Source organism: Sprattus sprattus, assembly GCF_963457725.1.
Source record: "Sprattus sprattus genome assembly, chromosome: 11".
Taxonomy (NCBI): domain Eukaryota; kingdom Metazoa; phylum Chordata; class Actinopteri; order Clupeiformes; family Clupeidae; genus Sprattus; species Sprattus sprattus.
This window is the reverse complement of record NC_137909.1, coordinates 26,632,375-26,656,402: the sequence shown is the minus strand read 5'-3', so window position 1 is coordinate 26,656,402 and position 24,028 is coordinate 26,632,375. Positions and strand designations below refer to the sequence as shown.

General features: G+C 42.5%; 1 protein-coding gene across 3 annotated transcripts; it reads right to left on the bottom strand.

The window, feature by feature from the left end:
• Window positions 1–1,315: 1,315 nt before the first annotated feature.
• On the bottom strand, window positions 1,316–20,145 carry bnip2 (BCL2 interacting protein 2; the record flags this gene model as incomplete). 3 transcript variants are annotated; one of them, XM_080847844.1, is made up of 11 exons in its annotated part: window positions 19,140–20,145; window positions 16,547–16,642; window positions 15,394–15,479; window positions 14,140–14,316; window positions 11,041–11,223; window positions 9,745–9,847; window positions 9,123–9,254; window positions 7,716–7,802; window positions 7,459–7,557; window positions 7,049–7,084; window positions 1,316–2,511 (listed from the first exon to the last, which is right to left on the bottom strand). In XM_080847844.1, exons 1-11 carry the CDS (start codon window positions 19,529–19,531, stop codon window positions 2,454–2,456), a joined length of 1,449 nt encoding a protein of 482 aa, XP_080703970.1. In that variant the 5' UTR covers window positions 19,532–20,145. The 3 variants fall into 3 exon arrangements, with proteins under 3 accessions (XP_080703970.1, XP_080703971.1, XP_080703972.1); XM_080847845.1 differs by lacking the exon at window positions 7,049–7,084; XM_080847846.1 differs by lacking the exons at window positions 1,316–2,511; window positions 7,049–7,084 and having other exon boundaries at window positions 7,455–7,557.
• Between the last annotated feature and the right edge of the window lie 3,883 nt (window positions 20,146–24,028).

Sequence of the window (24,028 nt, the reverse complement as noted above, 5' to 3'; positions counted from 1 at the left end):
CTTGGTAGAATGAAAACCGCACTCTCAAGCTTTTCTCTTTTAACAATAAGACCAGTTTATTTTGGTACAGACGCGTTTCGGCCTTACGCCATCGCCAAAATAAACTGGTCTTATTGTTAAAAGAGAAAAGCTTGAGAGTGCGGTTTTCATTCTACCAATAGTTTACATTCTTTTACTCGCACCCGAAAACGCATTTATATATTTGTTTTGAAGTAGAGCGCGCCTATCCCTACGAATTCTTCTACCACACCCAACTACAGTTTAGATGGTCAGAGCGCTTCTGTAGAGACAGTTTTATCTTTTAAGTTCTTCTTTGGTGCTTTTTGCCTTTATTAAGACAGGCAAGTGCAGAGAGACAGGAAGTTAACTTGTTACCTTGGAGATGGTAATGGAAGTTCAAATCTAGTGCTGTCAACACAGGTTACACAAACACAAGGCAATGCTCACTTTGAATAACCTGCAGGGGTTTGGGCTGCAATCTGCTAGAATCCAGTAGATGGACTTGCTTGTGTTAAAATCCCAGCCTACAAAGGGTTCAACATTTTCTAACGCTATGTATATCAACAAAACATACCGGCAAAAACTGAGATTGCCTGAATAACATATGCACAATAATAATTGTATTTGTTTTGAGCTGACAAAATTGCTCAAATAATGTTTCAGAGCAAAGCACACAGGCTATGTAGGAGATAGACACAAGGTCAAGTTTTCTTGTCAGACAAGTTATAAAAGTGTCACACCCTTAGAGCAGCCTCCTGATTAATTAATTAGACCTGACACAAAACACTTCACTTGGATGAGCCCCACATCGTAACCTGTGTTTCTGCAAGTAAGAGTGCACTTGTGTTGCAAAGTGAGAGTGGGAAAAGGGGTACCGAGCGCCTAAAGTCTTGAGATGGAGATATGTGTCATCATCATCTTGCGGGAACAAGTTACTATCTTGTCCAACAATAATAACTTTGCTCCCAAAACATAATAACTTGGCCACTCAAGATCAAAACAAATATCTCATTACGGGACTTTAAGGGCGGAGTTCGGAGAGTTTGTTAACTTAAATTTCTTAAGGGCCCTGTAGGGATGATCCAAGTCTAGATCAGGTTCCTCTCACGCGAACCTTCAATTGCCTCCAGCAATTGGAATGTACATACCATAGGGTTTGTTCAGATTGCATACCATAGAGTATGTTCAGATTGCAACTTTCGTTCATTTTTTTTTTTCAAAGTCTCTGTGGTGGCCATGTTTGACTATCAAAATGGCAACCACCCATAACTTGTTTTTAACTGGATCCCTCATGACAAATCAAATGGGCCTAATTTGGTGAAGATTCAACCAGGTTTGTGGTAAAATCCAAAATGGCATCCACATAAATGTGTTCAACATGATAGATCCCAGAGGGGTCATGACAACCTAAGACGTCATCAGACATATTTAACTAATTTTATAAGGCTGACACATCAAGAGCTCGAAAGAAAAACACACTTTTGCTTTATACAGCACCCCAAAATGACCGTGCAACGCAGACCAATAGTTTATCATACGTTTTTTTTTTTTTTTTTAAAGGCCATATTTGACTTGACAGATTCCGTTCCTTATGTAGTTACAATTACTTGCTCTTACTCCTCTGTCAAATTACAGTAAAACACATTTACACAACAAATACATTTGGCATTTTACATTTGGCAACCAATTTAGAAACACATTTCAGAGCAGTGCGTTACTCCCACGATAGGCTCCAAATTCTGGTTAATCACATTTGTTCCTGTATTATCTTCCTTTTAACTGTATCCTGGGCATGTGATGGTGAAAAGACACACCACAGACCTCCTGGGTTTTGTTTCATGCACCTCCGAGCTCCATTCAGCAGTAAAATAGCAACAGGTTTGTTTTCAGCTCAATGGTGAGCAAACTAAACATATTGTTAAAATCAATAGCCGTAAAAATATATTAAATCTCTCTCCTTTTTCATCACTTTTTTTGAAATATAAATATATATTTGAACTGTAATGAGGAACATGCATCATCTATTTGGAAATGGAGTGCCTTAAATATACATCAGTAACTATGACAACGGCAACAGAAATATCTACGTTCGACTACATACGTTTGTAAAAAGGTTATAAAAATTGCTTGCTTGCAACAGAATTGAGATTTCAAAATATCGATTGAATGTTTGGCATTACTACGCACAGTACAGGAAACGTCCACAAACGTAACAGGCAGCGATGTATCAGAAGGCACATCTCTGACAAAATCTCTATTCGATCTTCAAGAGTCTTAAAAAAAAAAGAAAACAAAAAAAAAACTAAAAACAAAACACAGAAACAGAAACAGGATGAGAACAAGCCTGAATGCCACTGGCTGTAGCGTTGCACATTCTTCTGTCTTTTTTTTTTTCTTTTATTTTCTTTTTAGTTGTTCTACGTGAGGAGCCCTGCACACACACACACCGTGTCTCACTCAGGCACCGCTGCCGCGGCCATCTCCACCTTGCCGTGCATATCCTGGTCAATCCTGCACAGAAAAAAGAAAGAACACTGTTTAACGATCAGACATGGGAAGGCCATGGAAAACCCAAAGTCCCCCAGTTCCTCTCTTCAGTGAACCCAAATATTAACAAAGATGCCCAACCCAAGGTCTGACAGATCACTGTGTGTCTGATTTTCCGGAATATCAGGTATATTGTGTATGTTTTAAAGCACTGCTGGACGTCTTTCACAGTGTTAAGACCAGATATGTTTTCATAATACCAGACCAGATACCTGTATGTATCAGGTTGAAGCTTTAAGACGCATAACATCAGAGAACTGGCATGGGCAACAGACAAAATCAAAACAGCATTACAGCTGAAGATCAACAATGAGGGTAAGACACAAAAAGAAAGTAAACCAATTTAATTTTAGAAAAGAAGATTTTCGGTAGTCAATGTTTTTTAGTCCAGATGATGTGGTATTGTTGTGAGGATACATACAAATATAAGTTAACCCAGTTAAGGTTCGACAGAATACCAATCCAATGTAAAGGGTGAATATGGTTACATGCATACGTGTGCCAACTGTTGAAAAGACTGAATGACCTGAATACTACTTTTTATGTCCAAACAGTTTGGCGGACCACTCCATTAGTGTATGTGTTCTTATTATCAGATGCTTTATGTTAAGTTTGTATAGTTCATACATCTATCCTCTTCTAAACATCAGCCTCTGCCTCTGCCTCAGCCAACCTACTTCGAGCACACAGATAAGAACTATCTTGAGAGAGAGAGAGAGCAGGAGAGAGAGAGAGAGAGAGCAGGAGAGAGAGAGAGAGCGAGAGAGAGCAGGACAGAGAGCGAGAGAGCAGGAGAAAGAGAGAGAGAGAGAGAGAGAGAGAGAGACTAAACTACAACAAACACATTAAAGAGGTAGTGCACACCTACAGACAAGCAAAAGTTTGGGCTTTTTAATACATTTTAAATGTTCCTTAAAGTTGACATTATACTGAGACATATTCAGGCCGTCAAGACTAAGGCCCAATCTCAATACTTCCCCTTACCCCTTACCCTTGAAATTGCGCGTTCATGTGAGAGCTAGTGGTGTCTCAATATCCAACTTGATCAAGATTAAGGGGTAAGCTTAAGTAGTGTATGGCCCTCGTTTTTAAGCTGATCGGAGAGCTACCTTGCTCCTCCAAGGGCTCTCCCAGAGCACACAGCGAAACCAGTTCGGGAATTTAAAAAAAAAAATGGCTGCTTGAAGCGAGGAATATTTTACATGAATAAAGCTATCTACACAACTTTTTATATGTTTATAATGACTCGGTTTGATCTGAAATGTACTACACGAGCGATGCATAGAATTGTCGGTCTTTACTGAAGCTTTCAAACGGTAGTTTTAGGATACAATTAGCGCGTATACCACCACTCCAATGGCTTATATGGTAGCTTGCCAGCTATCATGCTACATACACTACATGTAAGTATTTTTGGCTTATAATTAATTTAAAAATGACGACAGTCTTGTTTCGTGCTCTACACAGTTGTATACATATATATTTGCAACCATGTTCTTCATTAGACTTTTTTTTAAATCGCTAGTTTCATAGCTCATACAGTCACGCATGACGTACCCGAAACCTAGTGGCGTCTCATTTCATAGGGGAAAGATCTCAGCCCTTGGCCCTTACACAAGTGCTAGGGTTAAGACTAAGACAAGATTAAGCAAAAGGGGCAAGGAGAAGAATCGAGATTCGGCCTAAGTGTGTGTGACCCTGAATTTTGTAAGCTCTGGTGTAAGCCATTCATTCATTATTGAGAGATTGAAAGGTTAACTTATCTTTCCTTCAACCCTACAGTCACATGTAACCATGCAGGCACCCAAAGTCAAATGTTCTGTTACTGTGAATAGTTTAGTGAGCAGAAGATGAACTGATCTCCAAAAGGCAGGAAGTTAAAGATGAAACATTGTTTTCAAACATTTTAAGCAAGATTACTGTACAGTATACATACTGTTTCGGAGTGAAAAAAGGGAATGAGCAAAAGTTTGGGACCAGAAGAGACTTGAGCTCTCAGATAATTGTCTTCTCAGACCTGAATTGTCTTATTAGGACTTCAGTCAACAGCAACGGTGGAAGTTGACTGTTACGTCATTTTATTTATTCATTTATTTCTTACAAACAAACGCAACACAGAACTCTTGAACGGCTAACACAAGTAGAATGCTCTCTCGATAATCAGAACGTGAAGTGAGGCCACTCGGAAATGGCAGGATAATGCGCCCTCATCCACAGCTGGACACGGTTTATTACGGGAACGGCTCCACCCCTGAATTTGGGTCGCACTAGAAACCTATTAACGAAACAGAAAAGAGCAGGCACCAAGTAAAGAAAAGAACTACGCCACCTGGAGGGTTAAGAGAACCATAACATCGAAAGAAAACTTTGAGAGAACTGCTCGTAGGATTGCTAGAATGTCCAATAAAAACCCCCCGTTTGACTTCAGAACCTCACCACCAAACCCAGCATCAGAAAAACATTTAAACAAGCCTGATGCAGTCTGGGAAAAAGCCTGATGCACTCTGGAAACAAGCCTGATGCACTCTGGAAACAAGCCCCATGCATTCTGGGAAAATGCCTGGAAACAAGTCCTGCGGTCTGATGAGGTTAAAATTGAACTTTCTGTCCGTAATGAGTAAAGGTATGTTTGGAGAAAATAGGGAGCAGAAATTCATGAAAAGAAACCCTTTCCAACTGTTAAGCAGGGAGGTGGATGGATCATGCTTTGGGCTTATGTTGCAGCCAGTGGCACGGGGAACACCTCACTTGTATAGGGACGAACTAATTCAATTAAATACCAGGGAATTCTGGAAGCAGACATAACACCCACTAGCCTTTTTCCTTTTTTGTTATTTTAAACCTGTAAAAAAAAAATGCATCATCTTTAACTTCATGCCTTTTGGAAATCAGATCATCAGGAACAGAAAATTGGGACCAAGGCCACCCAAACCTGTGCATGTCACTGTTAATGCGTTTTTTGACCTGTAAACTAAATGCATTAATTAATGCACATGAATGCTGGTGGTAATATTGACCATAATTACCATTTTTTTTTTTAAATGTATGTATATATATATATATATATTTTACCAAAGCTGATGGCAGATGCGCTGTATTGCCACTGATGGACTTATCTTCGTCATGAAATGTATAAAAAAAGACTGTTAACGCCCCCCTTTGCTCAACCTTTAACATCACATGAACATGAACCGTGTGACACCCAAAAAATAAAAGAAAATATATCTGTCAACCAGTCACCCTGTGTACAAAAATAATGTGCTGCATTTGGCTTATTGGTTCACATGATGAGAGCTGAGGAGCGACGTGAGAGAAAGTTGTATGGTGCATGATTGGACCAGGCTGTGCTGCAGAATGAGGAGGTGCAACAGTGACACATGCAGGTAGCAGTGGGGTAGTGCAGCTGGAGCAACAGCAAACGGGTAGGCGTGCAGTTAATAACTGTAATCCATTACTTGGCAAGCTAACGTGGGTCACACTGCACCCTTGAAGCATTTGTAGTTAACATTTCACAATCACAACAAATCAAAACTATCTGACTGGGGTCACTAGGGTCACCTGGCGATGATTTAATGACTAATTCATCTACATATTTGCATATAACGTAGTTATGTCAATAGAGGGGTGGGGGGGGAGAGCAGAAGCATGTTGAATTTACAGAAACAGCAAAGGAATGTAAAACACAACATGCTCCACACATTGACCTTGTATTTGCACTGGTTCAGCCGCGGAGGTAGCTATAGTGTTGTGTGTGTAGGAAACGGGAAGGGGTTGTTGGTGGTGGTGGTGGAGGTGGAGGAGGAGGAGGAGGAGGAGGAGGAGGAGGAGGGGTGGGGGTCTCATGTGGGGCTTGGTTAGGGGCTAAAAGTAGGGGATTACCACTGTGAAGGACTGGATTGTTTCTGTGTGACGCTGTGGCGGGCTACTCCGTCTCCCTAAGATCCACACACATTGGTTAGCTTTGAGACTGGGGCCTTCACAGACCCTCAGCAAAACTCACAGGCAGCTGATGTTCGCCACTAAGCTGTGACCAGGCTCAACATGACTGTGATGATGTCCTCGCCATCATCTCCCATTTAATCCAACGCATAACTTTGTAGGAGTTGTCTACTACAGGTACAGGGCTGGACATTACATTCTGGACATTATAAAGGAGCTTTGTTAACTCCGATGTTATGTGGTCAAAAAGCTGTTCATGTTCATCGGACAACAGCCTTATTATGCATCCTGGTCAATCAAACCAAAGGAAATTGTGACTGCGTGTGATGGATGACCCATGTGTGGCTTAGCACCTGCTGGCCCGAAGTGAGAAGGTGGGAACAAGTGACCCCATTTGGAAACTGGTTATTTAACATGAGGGTGCAAATTAGTTTCCTTTTTTTTTTTTTTTTAAATGACTGTCCTCAAAGCCAACCAATGATTGAAGTGTTAGTTCCCGTGCGATGCAGAGAAAGACCTATAGGGGGACCAGGAACAAGCCCTGGAACGAGCAGACAAGTACCTTTTATGTCTTTTCCTATTTTTTTCGTCATCAAACCTTAGAGGAAGGGGCAGGAAGATGAGGTTAGGGAAAAAGAGATTCGTTGACAGTTCAACAGCCAATCAGCACACATCCACATAAGCACACTGTCAAAAGGGCTTTGACAGGGTCAAAAGAAAAGCTCTGAGATGCAATCAACAAGATAACAGGTTTAAAGACAGAAACCAATCAAATCGAATCTAATTAAACAGGCGTGGAAAAGGTCCCTATCTTAAAACATCATAAATAATTAATAATACAAATAAACTATTAGCATAAATAGTGCATCTGAGGGTTAACAGTAACGTTAACATAGGACATTTAGAGATATTTTAAACAAGAGGGTGAGAGTAGCACTCAGTGAGTGTAGTTGTGACGGTAGAGGCACTTACTGTTTAATGCACTCAGGTATTGACACGTATTCCATGGGAAGAAGCTCTCCCAGATCCGTGAGGCTGAACACATACTTGATTTTTTGGCTAAACTTTGTGCTGTGAAACCATACAAAAGAACAGTTTATGGTGTGAATGAAGATGTTAATGATGACAAAAGATTTGAATGATGTGACTTCATAAGTGAAATAATGTAAAATTCATTTAGCGGACTCATTGTAAATGATTGCTGTAACAGGATGGACAAAATGGCTGACCTTATGAATGGTCTGGTGAGGGCAAGAAGTGTGCGGATGAACCAGGAAGGATGGACGATTATCAAAGATTTCAAGTTCTTCCGTAACCTTTCATTTGAACAGGAGAGTAAAAAAAAGAGTTAGTCCGTACTCATTTCACTTAAATGACAACTGGCTCTTCATTGAATAACAACAAACAATTTGAAAAGAGTTTTCTGTTGAGAGTTTTACTTATACTGCAAATGAAGGTATTTGCTTCTATGCAGATGAAGCTGGTCACCATTTAACCAGTCAAGAGGTTCAGAAAAAATACTTTTTTATATTTAAGCTCAACAGCCAATCATGTTGCTCCCCTCCGTTCTGTGATCAGAGGCAACATGCTGATTGGCTGAAAAAATTGGCTGATGCCTGAGTTTTTTGGAGCGTGCACACAGAACAGACAACAAGAGGACCGCGAGGAGTAATCTGCTGAGTCTGACACAAGCTGTATTGGATTAGAATCATAGGCCGCACCTTTAACTGATCCTTCCTTATTTACTTACTTCATTTCCAATGTGGCTTAACTGGATAATACAATTGAATTTGATTGACAGAATTACACGCTGCTACGGCTGAATTTCCCAACAAACCTCCGGCTTTAGACCATTTCCTGTATCTCCATGGCTCCCTCCTTACAACTTACAAAGAGCAAGTCCCCCATAAGCAATTAAGATGGCCATGCAAGCTCTTGTGTACTATGACATATACTACGAAGCATTACTAATATGAAACTATTTAATAACTCATTTAGCCTTCTTTTCCTTTAAAAGCTGAGTACAGAGTGGTCTAGTCCAGCACAGAGAGAGAGAGAGAGAGAGAGAGAAAGAGAGAGAGAAAGAAAGAGGGAGAGAGAGTGAGAGAGAGGAGGAGAAAGAGAGAGGGGGGAGAGGAAGGAGGAGAAAGAGAGAGGGGGGAGAGGAAGGAAGAGAGAGAAAGAGGGCGAGAGAAAAGGAGAGAGAGAGGGAGAGTGAGAGGTCTAGTAAGGTAGGGAAGGCTCCTTCAAAGTCTCCTGCAAATCACTGCCAAAATATGTGAGAAGTACTTCAAGTTACCTTACCCCACCTATTCTAGCAAAATAATTATTAAAACAATTATTCACAGCTTCATTTTTTTTTTTTTATTAATCTCTTAACCCAATATAATGAATCAATAGATCATTGAAAACGGCCTAATTCTGAATTAAACATTTCTCTTAACATTAATCTGGCTGAGACTTGCCAAACCTCTGTTCTACTGCCCAGGCATAACGAAGCCTTTGGGCCTGCATGTAAACATTATTTGTTTTAAATTAAATGCACGACCTTTGAATGTCTAAGAGAGAAATAAAAAGAGAGAAAGAGACAGTGCTCAAATGTTTTCTGAACGTTTTCTGAAACCTAACACACTGACCTCCGGTCGATCTGCTGGTAACACTTCCTGAGCCAGCCCACACTGGGCATCTTGCGTCGAGACGTGGCTCCGTTCAAGTAAACGATCATGTAGTTCTCAGCCACCAGGAGCTCCAGAGTGCCGATCACATACCTGCACAGGGAGGACACACACAAAGGTTCAACTGGGCGACAGTGGTACAGGTGGTAAAGAAGTCGTTTAGTAATCAGAAGGTTGCTAGTTCGGTTCCCTGTCGAAGCGTCCTTGAGCAAGTCACTAAAGCCCTAAATGTTCCTGATGTGCAGGGTGCCATCAGTGTATAAAGGTTAAATTGTAAGTCGCTTTGGATAAAAGCGTCTGCTAAATGAATACATGTAAATGTAAACTGGGCTGATCCGACTACTGCTGAATCTGTTCTGTAGCCATTACATTTAGCAGAAAAAGGTCATTTCATTTGCTTTGAGCAAGTTCACGGAAGTTGTTTCATAGTACTTATGTAGTCAATCGACCGTCCAATGTCCAAATATCCACAAGTTTGTCAGTGTAAACAGCATTTTTCTTTGTTTAACCTCCATGACGTAGTTTGTTGGATGTACTAGGTGATTTAATGGAAACAGAAGGATGTGACGTATGCCAGTCTTACTTGAAGAGATTGTCCATGATGTATCGGTAATTTGGCTGATTGCTCTCAGGCATGTAGCAAACCGCGAAAACAATGATGGCATTCAACCCGTCACCATAGTAACCTACAACAAAATGGGAAGGGGAGACAAACAGAATATATGAGAAGCCATCATCTTGTTGTATGAACCTTTACGTCATTAAATAACATATGGATGACCAGTCAGACAGCAACCCCGGCTCTGTGAGTGTGCGTCAGGGACACACACCCTGTTAGGACCACAATACAATCCCTCCCCACATTAGCAGATAACAGGGAACAGCTGCTATTTAGGAGAGAGAGCCGTTAAACCAGTCAGACAGATGGACACATGCTACTTGGATAGAGGGGATAATGTGGTCAGCCTTAAACAGCTACTCAAGTTAACCATTAGTCCAACTCTGTGAAGCTTGGGTCAAGCCATGCTGAGAGAGTGAGGAAGAGGAGGAAGAGAGGGAGAGGAGGAGGTAAAGAGTGAGGGAGGAAAAGAGGAGGTAAAGAGTGAGGGAGGAAAGGAGGGAGAGGAGGAGGTAGAGGAGGAGGAACAGAGGGTGGGAGGAGGTAGAGAGGGAGGGAGGACAGGAGGGAGAAGAGGAGGTAAATAGTGAGGGAGGAAAGGAGGGAGAGGAGGAGGAACAGAGGGAGGGAGGAAAAGAGGAGGTAAATAGTGAGGGAGGAAAGGAGGGAGAGGAGGAGGTAGAGAGTGAAGGAGGAAAGGAGGGAGAGGAGGAGGAACAGAGGGAGGGAAGAAAGGAGGGAGAGGAGGAGGTAGAGAGGGAGGGAGGAAAGGAGGGAGAGGAGGAGGTAGAGAGGGAGGGAGGACAGGAGAAGGAGAATAATGGCATTGCTCTGTGGTGGGGAATTAGTGACTAAGACAGCTGTATTGTAGCTCTGTTCCAACCGTGAGCTGTTCCAGTCAAGTTAACTTCCAACAACACATATTCAATCCACCAAGCATTCAAACCTTAAAGCCCAGAAGAGTTCTGGACATTAAAGTGAGCCTGTCCAGCGAGATAGGCATACAGATGTAACGCAAAGGCTTTCATCTGGGTCCGTCAAGAGGAGTTCTTATCATGCGCCTAGGGAGGCTTTGAGCTTTGAGTGCCCAAATCTCTGCCCCTTCAGTCTAAACCCCCTGTGGCTTTCATTAGCAACTGGGCTTCAAACGATGGAAACGTTGACTGTTCAAACTATTCTGATTGCTGCCACGGAAACGTTGACTGTGGAAAACTTTTGTGATTACTGCCATGGAAACAACAAGGGGTGGTCCTTGCGTACCCCCGTGGCTGATGACCCTCTTGTAGGGCTCGATGGCCTTCATGTCGACGCGGTGCTCCTGATCCCCGATGCGGAAGACCCTCCAGCGTCGGCCCTCCTCCCGCTCCTCGAACACGGAGTACTCCTCCACCGACTCCACGCCCTTCCGCAGGAGGTCTGTGCTCTTCGGCTTAGGAAGGTCGTCTGACGAGAGAGGAATGAGAAAGCGAGGAGAGAGAGAGAGAGAGAGAGAGAGAGAGCAAGGGAGGGAAAGAGAAAGAGGGAGACAGGGAGAAGGACAGAGGAGTGAGAGATGAGGGAGAGAGAGAGAAAAAGAGAGAGGGAGAAAGAGAGGGCAAGGGAGAGCGAGAGCAGGAGGACAAGGGGATTGAGAGAGAACGAAGGAGGGATGAGAGAAAGAGAGAGAAACAAAGCGGGAGAGAGAAATTGAATAAGAGTCAGAGAGAAAATGAGAGAAAGAGAACAAAGAAAGGACAAGAGGGGAAGAGCGAGGGGAAACAAACAAGCCAGATCAAGAAAGCGAGACACAAAGAAAGAGAAAGAGACAGACAGAGAGACATTAGTTTTCAGTTCAAAGCATTTGTGCTTTTTGTGTGAACCATCAAGAAACCCCACCTCACTGAAGTGCCTTTAGAGCTGCTGTCCTGATAAACCCAGTCTAAGCAGCATATATTCCACTGTCACTGGCTTAATGTCACTAACAAACAGGTCAATCGCTGATGCAAGCTATTTTATGTTTTCAATGTCACCAACAGCATCAATACTAATCTTTTAAGTGTATTCTGAAACCATCTTAATAAAAGGCCTAACTTTATTACTGTTACAAAATTGAGAGTGTGAGAAATGTGATCCCTATAATAAGGCCAAATCGATCTAAACTCCTTCATTGCCACTCACAAACACTCACAGACTGTACCAGAGTATGCACATATCTCTCTCAGAACAGATTGAAGCCCAAATGCCCTTCTGATCAACTCCTCTCATCACATAACTGCCAAACTGATTGACTCGTGGCAGGAAACCCTCAGCATGCAGGACACGTTTATCTCCACCCAAAAGCACACAAAACATCACACATTTGATTCAGAATCAGAAAGTAATAATGTCGTCTGATTTCACAGGCAGATTAACCATAACGTCACGACCCAAACTGTAACACTATGGGGAGGAGTAGACTGGACTGCATTGGGGCTGATGTCATACTATGGAGGAGTCCACTGGACTGCACTGGGGCTGATGTCATACTATGGAATGGAGTATACTGGACTGCACTGGGCTGATGTCATACTATGGGGAGGAGTCCACTGGACTGCATTGGGGCTGATGTCATACTATGGAGAGGAGTACACTAGACTTCACTGGGGCTGGTGTAATACATGCTGTAAAACAAAACCTGTGTTGATATGCAAGCATACAGTATGTGATGTGGAAGACACCAATGCTGAACAAATCATTTACAAAGGAACATATTAGAATCTCATTTGGAATATTAGGACCAAACATTCTGGTGTATCAGTGATTTGAATAGGAGGTATGTGGAAACATGCAAAACCATCAGAGTCCCAAATGACCGTAACAGAGACGTAAACATGACAGAGAATAAAAACAAGCTGAAAGCATCACGAAATTTGAAACCACAGAGGAACACAAGACTTGATTTGTTTTGGCAGAGCCAAACCATACACAGGAGAAAAATAAATAATAAACAAATAAACAAATAAACAAATCAGGAGAAAAATAAATAAACAAATCTGAAATGAAGAACGGTGGAGGACGTCTTTGACGCGCGCGGGCGAAAGGAGAGGTGATGGCGAGGAGGGAGAGAAGAGAGACTGTCAGAGACCTTACCACGACACGCTGGAGGCACAGAGACTGTTCACAAGCACTGAGGAGGAGAAACAACCCTTCCCTTCCAGGCCACAGAGAGAGGGAAGCAGTGGAAGAGGAGAAACACAAAATAACACACACACACACACAAAGTCAGACAGACACACACGTGCTCGCACCGCACACACACACACAAACTGTTTTATTACTCCAGAGTGAGGTCACCAGTGCCCCTGGTGTGAGACAAAGGGAAACATAACGTGACGTTTAAAGACTGCACCAAATCTAAAAACCAGATTGACCTTGCGTCAACCAGTGGAAAAGGTATACTACCTCTAAGTGTTCTTTTGTCAGGTACTAAGGCAATGGCTGTATGGGGGCACTCTTTCATACGCTTCAAACTACTCTTTGGAGGGGGGGCGATGCCATTCATTTGTCATGGGAAAACATTAGCTTACATGAAGCATTTAACTTCATCACCAGTTAAGGGGAGAGCTGCCTATTGTGTCCTTTAGCTGACTTGGACATTATCCAAAATCAGTTTGTTTTGTTGTTGTCTCTTGAATTGTGTAGGCATAGACTGAAGCGCCCAGGATCCAAAGAAATACTGTAAATCCATTACACGAAAACAGTGAATGGCTGTGCTTTTGGGGTCCTTGATCATGGTCGGATCATGGTTGGACTCCAGAAAGCCATCTAAAAGACCTACAAAAGGAATCGCATTCGACTAACAACTATAAGCAGAAACTATAAGCAAAGATCTGTGTCTGTACCAAATGCATAACATGACTTTGCTAAAGTTTGCATAGCTGTATACATGTGCTTAGAGAAACATCCCGAAGCAAAGAAGTTGAAATTGCATAAATGCATACAATAACCCAATAGATGAACATTGTGTGCGCAGAAATGATCTTTTCTTATGCAGACTTTAAGTCCACCATCTGCAGGAGACTGGCACCGTGTGCCCACAACATCAAGCAGCCTGGCACTGTCATGGTTAAAAGTGACCGGGAGCGAAAAAGAGCCGGGTAGATGTAATATTGGCTTTCGAACGACTCTTGAGTGACAGTTGCTATTCCAACGATAACATTATGTAACCCGGACACCCAGGCACTTTTTGGCTATCAGTTAGAGAGTCTCAAGAGTCGTTCGAAAGCCATCAGCTACTTTTTAGTCGCTTAATATTGTGCCTAAACGGACACTACGTACCCGGACACTTTCTGCAGGAGACTGGCACCATGTGCGCACAACATCAAGCAGATCCTCTCTTACCTTCCCACTCGAACTCGTTGCTGTTGTCTGAGGGCGTGTCCAAGTCGTCCAGGTCCAGTTCGGTGCTGTCGTCCAGCTCGTCGGAGAGGACAGAGCCTTCGCTGCGGTCCAGGTTCAGGCTGATGTCAGGGGCCGGCAGCTTCTTCTTGGCCTTCTTGGTGCTGTAGGGTTGTGAGGCTGCAACAGCATGGAGGGATAGTTTGAATGCCGCTCCGTGAGTCAACACCAGGAAGAGTTATGTCCAGATGAATTATGTCAAAGCCTCAGTATGCAGCACTTTGCCACTTTTTGAGGTATGCTTTAATTGGCAACAACTTCAAAATCGGATGATGGTCATGTGAGGGACAGATAAACACACTTGCACACACTCATTCCCACTAGCCGCCCAGACTATGCGCTAAATAGTTCTGTGTTCTGGGAAGAATCACCCCACAACAATGTAAGAAAGGCTTTTACAGCACAACATCAGCAACTATGGTGCCAAAAAGGGCAGCCGTGGCCTACTGGTTAGGGTTTCAGGCCGGAAACCGTACGGTGGCCGGTTCAATCATACCCGACCAGTAGAAAAAATGTGGGCGAGGGAAGTGGTAGACCACTGCTCTCCCATGCCCACATCCACAGCTGAAGTGCCCTTGAGCAAGGCACCTAACCCCGATCACTGCTCCCCGGAAGCCGCCAAAGGCAGCTCACTGCTCTTGGTTAGTGTAACTTCACTTCACTGTGTGTGTGTCACTTCCCTGGATGGGTCAAATGCAGAGGTGGATTTCAGAGTGTGTGTGTCTACACCACCTCTGCCACAGAGTCACGTTCTCTTTTTAAGAACACATGTTAGCATGCTAGCAAGATTTTCTGAGTGCCAACTACAGTGTTAGTGTTTGCACATTTTCTGCATACTTGCCTGGCTAATTAGCTCCCTAGTTTTAGAGCACATCTCCTTACTGAATGTTAATGTTATATGTTATATGTTATATTGTTATAATGTCATAGTGTTACAGAGCTATATGTTGTTCTTTAAATTGTTGTATGTTAATGTTACATTTTATATGTTTTATTGTCATAGTGTTATAGAGTTTTATGTTATTTTTTTGGTATATGTTATATGTATGACGTCTACTGCGTAGATGAATGATGCTTGCCAAGTCGTAAGAATTTTGCTGTGCTGAAGCAATTTGGCACACGCAATAATAAACACACTTTGACTTTGACTTTACTGCTTTAAGTCTTCTTCAGTGTGACCTGGTGGGTGAATCTTACCAGGTTCTCCTTCTCCTGAGGCGCCAGTGAAGAGCTCGTCACTGAGCTCAATGTCCTCCTCCTCCTCCTCTTCTTCAGGGAGAGGTCTGCCAACACACAAACATTTCTTACAAAACCCGACAGTGGATGTGGGTGAGAGAAAGAGAGAAAGGGGAAAGGATAAAGAGAGAGAGAGAGAAAGACTACTCCTATGCTTTTATTTCTTCGCTAAGCCGGTGCTTTTCTCTTACCGCAAAAGTAAGGGTAAAGCTTCAGTTCAATTTTACCGAAAAAGCCTAGCAGGTGGATATACAACAGAATGACTGAATATAATATGTGTGTGATACATGAACATTCAGTAGTTTACATTCCAAATGTCTGGTGGTCAACAAAGTACGTTGAAAGACCCATGAACGGCAAACACCCAGGATGACCAAGATGAAGTCCACGCTAGCCTACACAGGGAACATATGTGGGCTAAACATATGTGGGCAAAACATATGTGGGCAAAACTAGGCTCACCTTTAATTTGGCCATTATACATGCTGAGTGAACGGGTGAGGCTCATTACCTGATTTTTTGCCTCTCCTTCTTTATGTTGGCGTGTGAGGTCTGAAGATATACTGAATAGTGTCTGTGTTTTATGTATAAAGAACCCCACATAATTTATTTTACAATAATTGAAAATCCTTAAATGATGTCAATTTGTCTGACATATTCTATTTATCGATTTCAGATTATTCTTTGTGGTTCTACCACCTTTAGACGTGTATGTCAACGCGCAAGTAAAATGTACACCGGACATGTGAACTGCCTAGCACTACCAGACCAGGGGCGTCCCTCTCTACCTTCAAGAAGCTCTTGAAGACCCAACTCTTCAAAGAGCACCTCCCTTCCTAACTGGCACCTTGGCTTAACTTGCACTTAAGCAGTGACAGTCCCGCACTTCTTTTTCTTTCTTTGTCATTTTCTATTTATTGAAAAAAAAAAAAAAAAAAAGCAGTAATCATTGTTACACCAGGTTTTATTGCTCTTAGCTTGACTGTTCTCTCCCTTGTACGTCGCTATGGACAAAAGCGTTTGCTAAATGACTAAATGTAATGTAGTTAGTTGTGAGTGAGTGAGTGAGTGAGTTGGCAGGGGGAAGGCTGAGTGAATGGGTAAGGCTCAGTACCTGGGAAAGTCCTCGTCCTGCCACTCTTCCTTCAGCTCCACCCCCTCCATCCTTAGCCGAGCCTCTGTGGTGGCAACAGACTCCTGGCGTTCCAGACTGCCAAGACATAGAGAGAGAGAGAGAGAGAGAGAGAGAGAGAGAGAGAGAGAGAGAGAGAGAGAGAGAGAGAGAGAGAGAGAGAGAGAGAGAGAGAGAGAGAGAGAGAGAGAGAGAGAGAGCAGGTTATCCATCTCAACTTACAGAACTAGAGGTCAGCGGTCAACATCATGACCATGTTATGGCAGCTTTTTGGTTCACATGCAAAGAAAAAAAATATAATACCCTCAAATCACCATGGCCTACTAGAGACAACATCCTCACATCATACAGCAGAGCCTGCAGTGATAACCGAGTACTAGACTTTTCGGATGATGACAGCATCTTTGAAGAGAAGCCGACCATGTGTAAAACCTTAATTTGTTCTGTCTTGTGCAGTCTGTGTTGGTCTAGCCTACTCAGAATCAGAATCAGAATCAGATTTTATTGGCCAAGTAGGTTTGAACAAACAAGGAATTTGACCTGGTGAACTGACTCTCAATGTGCTTACACATAGTCATAATATACATTACAACACAATACAAAACAAACACAATACTTGTGCAGTCTGTGTTGGTCTACTCATTGTGGGAGACTAAGGCTTGACTGGGGCTTGGTCGAACAACCACACTACTGCCTTAAGGAGCCCCAGATGCTAATACCGAACCACACTGAGGATTAGTTTGTAACCCATAACTCTGCTGGGAGTTGGAGACTACTGGGCTACACTCAGTATGTCTGGAATCTGAATGGTATAGAGGCCCTCTTTGATGCAGTAATCTCCAAATGCTAATGTAGCCTACTTGCACATCCAGATACAGAAAATTCACTGCATTCCTTTCACAAACAAATGCCATTATATACATCAGCTGAGCGGTACTGTTCTTTCAATCCACAACAACAACACACGGCTACGCAGACACATGACTGACAGAGAAATTCGCAGGTCTCCCGTGCTGGGGTAAAAATTGTGTCCAACAGGTTGACAAGTCCAGACCATGTTCAGTGCACGGCGATGTAAAGTGATGTGCCCAATTCTTTATGGAATTTTGGGGGAGGTGGAAGAAAAAGAGAAAGAAACGCTTTGTAAGAGTTGGCAAGGGGGACGGCAAATGAGCAAGCAAAGACAGATGGAGAGACTAGCCTCTTCCTTCGTTCTGTCTGATCATTAAAGAGACGAGTTTACCAACGGATTTCTTGCCTCTCCTTCTTTGTGTTGGTGTGTGAGGTCTGAAGATATACTGAACAGTGTCAGTGTTTTATGTATAAAAAAAAAAAACCACATAATTTCATTAACAATAATTGAAAATCCTTAAATGACGTCAATTTGGCTGACATATTCTATTTATCGCCATCATATTATTCTTTGTGGCTCTACCACCTTTAGACGTGTATGTCAAGGCGCAGAAAAATGTACACCGGACATGTGGTTAGGGGAAGGGGATCCCCTCCCTTCTTTCAAAACAAAAATAAACCACCCAAAGGGGCTTTTCTTCCACAGAGGCAGCTGTGTGCTCGTTTCAAAAGGGACGACTGACAACCTACCCCACGCAAGGGGAGACAGAGAGAGTCAGAGAGGAGCAGGACACTAGGTCACAGTTTAGGGATGAACAGAGCTCATTCTCATGCGAGTCATGACACGCTGGACACACTCCTTTGGATGTGACTGAGACAAGGGGATTAGCCTTATACCCTCTGCCGTTAACTGCCCAAGGCCATAGAGATACAGCTCACCAAAGTCAAGCAACGAAGCACAGTACACAGCTTCCGACGCTACAAGTCTCTGCTAGTAACCTGACTGATGTCCAGACACATTGCCAAGCAGTGTGTGAGCAGTGTGTGTTTCACTACGGCGTGTTCTCACAGGAGGGTTTCTGAAAGTGCCAAGCTTTCAGATGCAAACCTTTTTACAGAGAAGAGGAAGTTCAACCGCTGAACATGACCAACAATAATGCCTTTCACCTACAAACTCAACCAAGTTTCACACACCAGAGTCCTCTTGACTCAAGAGGAAGCTGTCTGTGTGGCACATGATGCTGAACAGAGGTTTGCAAACATGTGCTTTGGAAGCTTGTGAATATAACCTCAGTGCATGTAATAGGCTAAGACCTGTTATGTTATGTTAAGACTAGAAACAGACTGCTAGACTGCAAGACTCATCCCCACTCACTCAAACACATATTACTGTGGTCATCTTATTTGAATTCAAATGCATTTCAGACACGAGAAGGGCATGAGAAGACATTTCATACTCATTATCCCAAGGTATGCACAATTATTGCACTTCACAAACAGTGCTAACTTCTTAGTATGTGTCACTACAGAAAGAAAACATACTTGTTTGAAATCAAACGACACAGATTTGTGGGGTAATGCAGCACACTAATATAAAAACTGAATGTCATGGGCCAACTTGCTTGCTTTTGGATTCATTTTGAATAGTGAGCAAACCGATTTTGAACACAATTTTGGAAAAATAAGCACCAACGAGAAATCAGAGCAATGTAAGCATAGTTACCTTCCATTTAAATCAGACGAGGAGGATGTTTGTGGCAAATTAACTGGAGACGAAGTTCGCACCCAAGCCGATTCCTCCTGTTTTTGTCCATTGTCTAGAGTTACCGTTTCCTGTGGCGGAGCTCCTGGTGGGGTCGGGCTGTGTGGCGCAGCACAATTCCCGTTCTCCAACAAAACTGCGTCTTTTGAGGGAGAGTTTTCTGACTTTTCTTCTTCTTCATCATCCTCCTCTCCACATTCTGATGAATATGATGGACTCGTCGTCGCACTGTTTTCTAGCACCTCAAGAGTCCTGGGTGTGTCTGAGTCGGGGCTGCTTTTGTTCAGACCCATATCTTCTCCAGCTGTGTTCAGCCTCAAGTCCACTTCACTTTCTATCACATCTGAGGCCATGAGAGCTTATATCAGTCACGGCCTCTTTTACTTCTAACTAAGCTATGTGGCTCAAGCGTAAGTCAATCACCACAAACTCCCCTAATCTGTGTTTCCTTTCCTTCGCTAGCCAGCCAACACTCAAGTAGACGAACCTATCGCTAGCAGGCTAAAGTTAGGTAAGCGCAGACAGCTGGCTAGCTAAAAAGTTTGTTAGTTTACTTCAATGCAAGTGTCTTTCCTTCACTTACATAGTTCATCTGACAGATTTATGAAGTACAATTAAGTTTTTGATAACGTTTGTGCACCCCGACAACTTTTTGTAAAATTCCCTGGTAGGGATCTGCTTTTTGGTGGTAGAGTGCGCAGTCCTTATTTCCCTTTCCTTCCTTTCCACGGCTTGAATGCTTCGGCTCGGCTAGCTTGCTAATACAGTTAGCTTGCTATCAAGCTACCGTTAACAAACAACACTTTATCAATCTGTTGACTACTAAATGAGTCCGACCTTCCAATGGATCAAATATTTCTTCCACCATCTAATATAACGATCTATTTATTCCGTGGTATTAACTGGTCCTCCATTGTTTTGTTCGACTCGATGAGAGGGCCGGGTGACTTCCCAATCCCCTCCTGTAGAAGGGGGCTTCCAAAACTGTCACTGAGCTCTTCCCTTCTCCGTTATTCGGATAACACGTCGTCATCTCCTTTTTCACACTGTGCCAATACGATTTTTTTTTTCTATTGCCCTCTGTCGGCGTGGAAAATATTTGGGTGAAGGGAACGGAGGACAATGGTAAAGAGTTGGGTAGGCTACCCTAAATCGGTTTGACACTAGAATTAGTAGTACCCTAAAATACGAGAAACTGAGGGCGTATAGAAAAGGCCTTTACTTGCGTATTTGTAGCCTATGTGTACCTAGTCCTTTTTTTCGTGAGATTAATGATGACTTCCTAAAGAATATCAACATATAAAAGTTGTGCATGAATTTCTGAACCACCACCTCTCTAAACCTAAATCTTTTTATTCACTCCAGTGTTGGCAAGTTGCTGTGTGTTATGATGATATTGCAAAGACACTGTGTTCAGTTAAGCTTCGTAACTATACATTATAGTACAGATTTCTCCAATTGACCTTTGCTTGAACCACTACTGTCTGAAACCAGTCAACACACTATAAGGTCCAGGGGTCTGACTTACAGCTGTCCGGGGACATTTGCAACCTTAAGGCAGGGGAAATAATTGGTCACAATCACTCTCCAAATTTCTGCATTGCAAGGGGGGCAAGTTTTGGCCAGCGGCAACATTTTATAGACAATGATATCAGCAATTATGTAGGGGGCCAACCAAAGGTCATGTGGCCCCTTACCCCCTACTTTAATCCATTGGCTTTTGGGATTTACGCCTCTCTACTTCCCTCTTCCCTTCAAGGTTGTACCGCCGCCACCTGATCCTCAACTTCTTAAGAATGAAGAAAAACAACACACAGCAATGCACTGCACCAAAATATGTTGATCTGTGTGAGAGCAGACATACTGTATGTACATGTGTATAGCACCCTTGTATACTGTATGTGCACAGTCATAGCAACCAGTCAGTGTGCTTTGGTTGAATTAAAGGTTACCGTGGTATTAGCCATGGGTTTTCTGACTTATCATCTCTCCACAGTAAAGCTAAATTCTGAGCTTAATTTCTAATATTAAATTCTATATACACTTATTTATGCATTTATATACATATTCTTTTTTTTTTGTGTGACATTGTCTCAAGAATCACCTTGAGCAAGCACACAGGGGATAAAGAAAAACTCTCTTTCTACAGGAAGAAACTTTAGGCAGAACCCATCTAGAAAGGGTAGACCCATCTACTCATCTGTATCCCCAGACTTTGTTCATCTCATTAGTGAATCTTAAAGAGTTGCTTTCAGCCTTCTTAGACAGTTTGTACTTCTGTCCAGATGTGTTAGTGTAAACGCGTGTTTGCATGCCAGTTCACATGGTGACACTTCACAAAACTTTTTTTTTTTTACCTTTATTGACATATTACAACATTGTATATTTTTTAGATTAAACTGGCCCACAGACATACTGTCAATGCCAGTATAGAAGGTCTGATGAAAAGTAGAGGGGCTCTTAATCTGATCATCTTCAAAGATGTTCTCACAGCAGTAAAATACACTGCAGGCCCACTGTGCAGGTAGCCTAATTCCCTTTTAACTTACTGATCAAGCATTCACAGTCACAGTACTTAAGACATGTAATCATGTACTGATTACATGTCACATGATTGAGGATGTAATTATGGCCTTCATTAATGTAACTTAGTTTACCTACAAGTGTGAATGTATTATTGTGGGAGAGCATCTAATCTGACAAGGTTTAAATTAGTCTTCTATAGAATCAGTTAGAACTGTGAACTAACTGATTGGTTATATCTGTGTTGAGGAAAACACAGGGAGAAATAGGGTTAACAAAGCAGGACCTTACACAAGATGGTTATAACCGTGTCATGGGACTTACCTCAAAAGGGGGTTATAGCAATTAAATTGATTTGGATATGGAAATTATTTACACATTCCAGGTAAAATGTAATTTTCTTAATATCCACGTACAGCTACACTAAAGATGATTGTGGTCCGATAGTGGACCAGACATGGATTTGAGTTGGTGTGTGCCGACCAAAAGTCGATTGGTGGACTGATATGCTTGATATCTGGATGAAAAACGCATTGCAGATTGTAGACTAGCCCACCCATGATTTGGCCCTTAGATCACTGAGTAAATAGTCTACGTGTCAAATAGTGGGCAATTAAAGCATTCTATTTTGCTTCATACATTTTTTTAATTTTAAGAACAAATGTTGTGTTCTGACAGGCCATACAAACTGAATACATTTACACTACATCCAAAGTCTTAATTCTCTCCACTAGGTGGCAGTATTTCGTGTATTACAGTAAATGGCTTTCAAATAATTTATAGTAGATGGCAGTGGCACTCTTTCTTAGCGTCAGAAATATAGATAATGTTATGACTTGTTTTATATATAAAATCTGGACTGGAGACAATGTTTTAGATGTGTTTAAGTATATTAGAGAAAATGTCAAAGAGAGGTCAAACAGACGAGGCTTAATTTAAGTAAAAGAAGAAAAAAAAGACATAAAAGAAAGAAAAAATTCTTCCTTTTTCTCAGCCATGTCAGCCTCCCAAGGTTTCCAGGAGTCTTCCATGTCTTTCCGTTTTTTCTCTACCTCTAAAAGTCTCTCCCTGTTTTGCTGCTCTCTCCATCATCATCATTGGTGATTAAAAATACCCTAAACAAAGAAAATAAGGTTATTAGTTATGCAAAACAACAGTGATTCTTTCTAGAGATATTCCATTCATATACAAACCAATTCATCAGGAACGCATGAAGGACACAACATAAACATGTTGGCTATCTTACATGGATGGTGAACGTCTTTCATCATGTCTTCGTGATTTTTCACGAACCCGCCCCAAAAATCCTCTTCCTTACACTCTTGTTCTTCACACCATCACTCTGCCATGTCTCATTGTGCTCATTGCCACCCTGTTACGCCCCTCTACACCCCTACTGGCTTTGCAGTGGCAGTGCAATAGCTTTTAGGTGGTGAATGGGCATAATTCCCCTGATTGTCCACACCTAAGACATACAGTTTGCCCTCAGAAGGAGGCCTTGCATTCACACCATGCCTTTGATGCTGGTGTGCACTCTGTTGGGTTTTGGTGCTTGACACTTACTATTTTACTCTGTGTTTGTGTGTTATAGAAATAAATACTATTTTTGTATAACTCTGTGGTCTGTCTCCAATTTATGTTGTGGCTCTCTCTTCCATGTCATCATCAGAGGGTAGTGAAGTGTTCTCAGCCTGTTCATCCATCTTCATTCATCCTTCTCACTCACATCTGATGCGAGACTCTGGGCCTGAGAGGGATTCCTGCTGCCCTAGGCTACTTGCCCTTCTGTGTTCCCCTGGGCAGCGGTGCAGATGGGATATTTAAACTGGGGGGGACGCTAACATCGCCTAATCAGCTGTGCAGAGTTATTAACTGATGATTGTCGCCTTACGTAGGTAGAGTGGGGGGGGGGGGGCGGATCGGGGTCACTATGAATATGGGGGGGTCCCCAGTGCTATCTGCGCCCCTGCCCCTGGGGTTCATCCTCCCTCTCAGATGGCACGTTGGCCGTGTTGTCTCTTTTAAGTTTTCTCACCAGTTTCACTCTGCCAGTTAACGTTTGCCTGCTGACCTGTATTTTCACTTGTTGTTGTGGTGTGGCCAGTGCTTTTACTTTCCATGGCGGGTGCATACAATTTCATGAATTACTCTGCAGAGTGTTTTCTCATTGCCTCTTCCACTTTCGCTCAATTTCTTCAAGCCAGTCATCCAGCAATTCATCTTTCTCCGTCTGTGTTGTTGCTTCTGTTTGCCTTTTCCTCACACTCCTCTGTCGATTTCGCCTTAGCTCACTCCACCTTTCTACACTTTTCTTTTCAAGTTTATTG